The following is a 1,485-nucleotide window of genomic DNA, read 5'->3' on the forward strand; positions in this document are numbered from 1 at the left end:
TGCTGTCAGGGGCTCCCCACGCCGAGGCCCCAGCTCTCACCCGCTTCTCCCTGCACCCAGCGAGCCCTGCGGCTTCGAGCCCACGTACCAGGAGCTGGCGAGTGCCGTGAAGGAGGAGTACCCCGACATTGAGATTGAATCCAGGCTGGGGGGCACAGGTAAGGGTCCATAACAGCCCTGCCGGTGCCGTGCAGGGGTCACTGCTGGGGTGCACTGTGGTTGGGGTGATCCCAGCCTGCCCCCACTGTGGTGCTAGGTGCCAGCCCTGTCTTTGGGGAGGGCAGGAAGGCTGAGCTGGTGTAAACCTTGCAGCGAGGCTGCGGGAGTCTGCATCTCACTTGCCCGAGCACTGCATATCGCAGGGGCTGCCCCTCACCAAGGTCTCAGGGAGTGCAGAGACTCTGGAGCCTGGGGGGTCTGCTGGGAGCAGGGTAGGAGCCCCCCAAGCTCTCCAAGGGTGCACTGTGCACTGCCAGCCTGGCCCTGCCGCTGGGGGTACAGCCTGGCAGGTCTGGGGGTGCCACTGTGGCGTTTCTGCCTCCCAGATGCTTTTCCTGGGGGTTGGTGTGGCAGGAACGGCTGCAGGATGGGTGTGGGGGTTGGCAGCAGCGTGCAGGGCAGGAGCATGGCTTAGGGCTCGGCCCTCTGTGCTTTTAAGGTGCCTTCGAGATTGAGATCAACGGGCAGCTGGTCTTCTCCAAGCTGGAGAACGGAGGCTTCCCCTACGAGAAGGATGTAAGTAGCCAGGCCCACAGTTCCTTACGTTAGCCAGGCTGGTGGCCACGGGCAGGTTTGTTTTTTGCAGCAAGCTCCCCTGTGACTGATTTTTCCCTCCATGTCTCCATTTTGTCACCCATCAACTCTGCCCGAGCTCTGGTAAATGCTTCACGATCCTATCGGGCATTGTTCCCCTTCCCGCCACCCTGCCAGGACCTGCTCCAGGTCCTGCTGCAGTACAGTCTGAGCCTGAGCCGCCCCTTGCGTGGGGAGAGTGGGGACGGTTCCTGGAGCTCCTGCCTTGGTGTGGCTGTGATTTGGGCCCATGGCACTACCTGGCCTCCACACATTGCATCCAATTGCTTCCCACCGCTGCATCCGCCCACCCTGAGCGCTCCTTCCCACACCAGCGAGGCTGGCCTGGAGTGTGACCCCCTCCCCTCTGTCTCCTCAGCTGATCGAAGCGATTCGCAGAGCGAGGAATGGGGAACCGCTGGAGAAAATCACCAACAGCCGCCCCCCCTGCGTCATCCTGTAGCCCTGCACCCCGCTGGGGTCTCCCAGCACCCAGCAGCCAGCTCCCGGCCCCCTTGGTGCCCCCCCCCGCTTCGTTCCTCGCTGCCTTCGTTAGCTTCCTGCACACCCGGGGGACCGGGGATGTTGGGGGAAATGCGAGAGCATAACGAGCCTCCTGGGGAATTGGGGATGAGGGCTGGGATGGGCAGAGCTGTGGTACTGGTGTCACTGGGCTGGCCACACTGGGGCGGG

At 63.4% G+C, this 1,485-nt stretch overlaps 1 protein-coding gene across 1 annotated transcript in view; it reads left to right on the forward strand.

Annotated features, from left to right (window-relative positions):
- The window catches only part of MIEN1 (migration and invasion enhancer 1), a 4,135-nt gene extending 2,657 nt beyond the window's left edge, over positions 1-1,478 (forward strand). Inside the window, exons 2-4 of the mRNA XM_009642561.2 lie at positions 61-158; positions 659-735; positions 1,172-1,478. Coding sequence (XP_009640856.1) covers positions 61-158; positions 659-735; positions 1,172-1,255 — 259 coding nt within the window. The 3' untranslated portion in view covers positions 1,256-1,478. The remainder of the gene's footprint in view (positions 1-60; positions 159-658; positions 736-1,171) is intronic.
- The last annotated feature ends 7 nt before the right edge of the window (positions 1,479-1,485 follow it).

Source organism: Egretta garzetta, unplaced genomic scaffold (assembly GCF_000687185.1).
Source record: "Egretta garzetta isolate BGI_Z169 unplaced genomic scaffold, ASM68718v1 scaffold867, whole genome shotgun sequence".
NCBI lineage: Eukaryota > Metazoa > Chordata > Aves > Pelecaniformes > Ardeidae > Egretta > Egretta garzetta.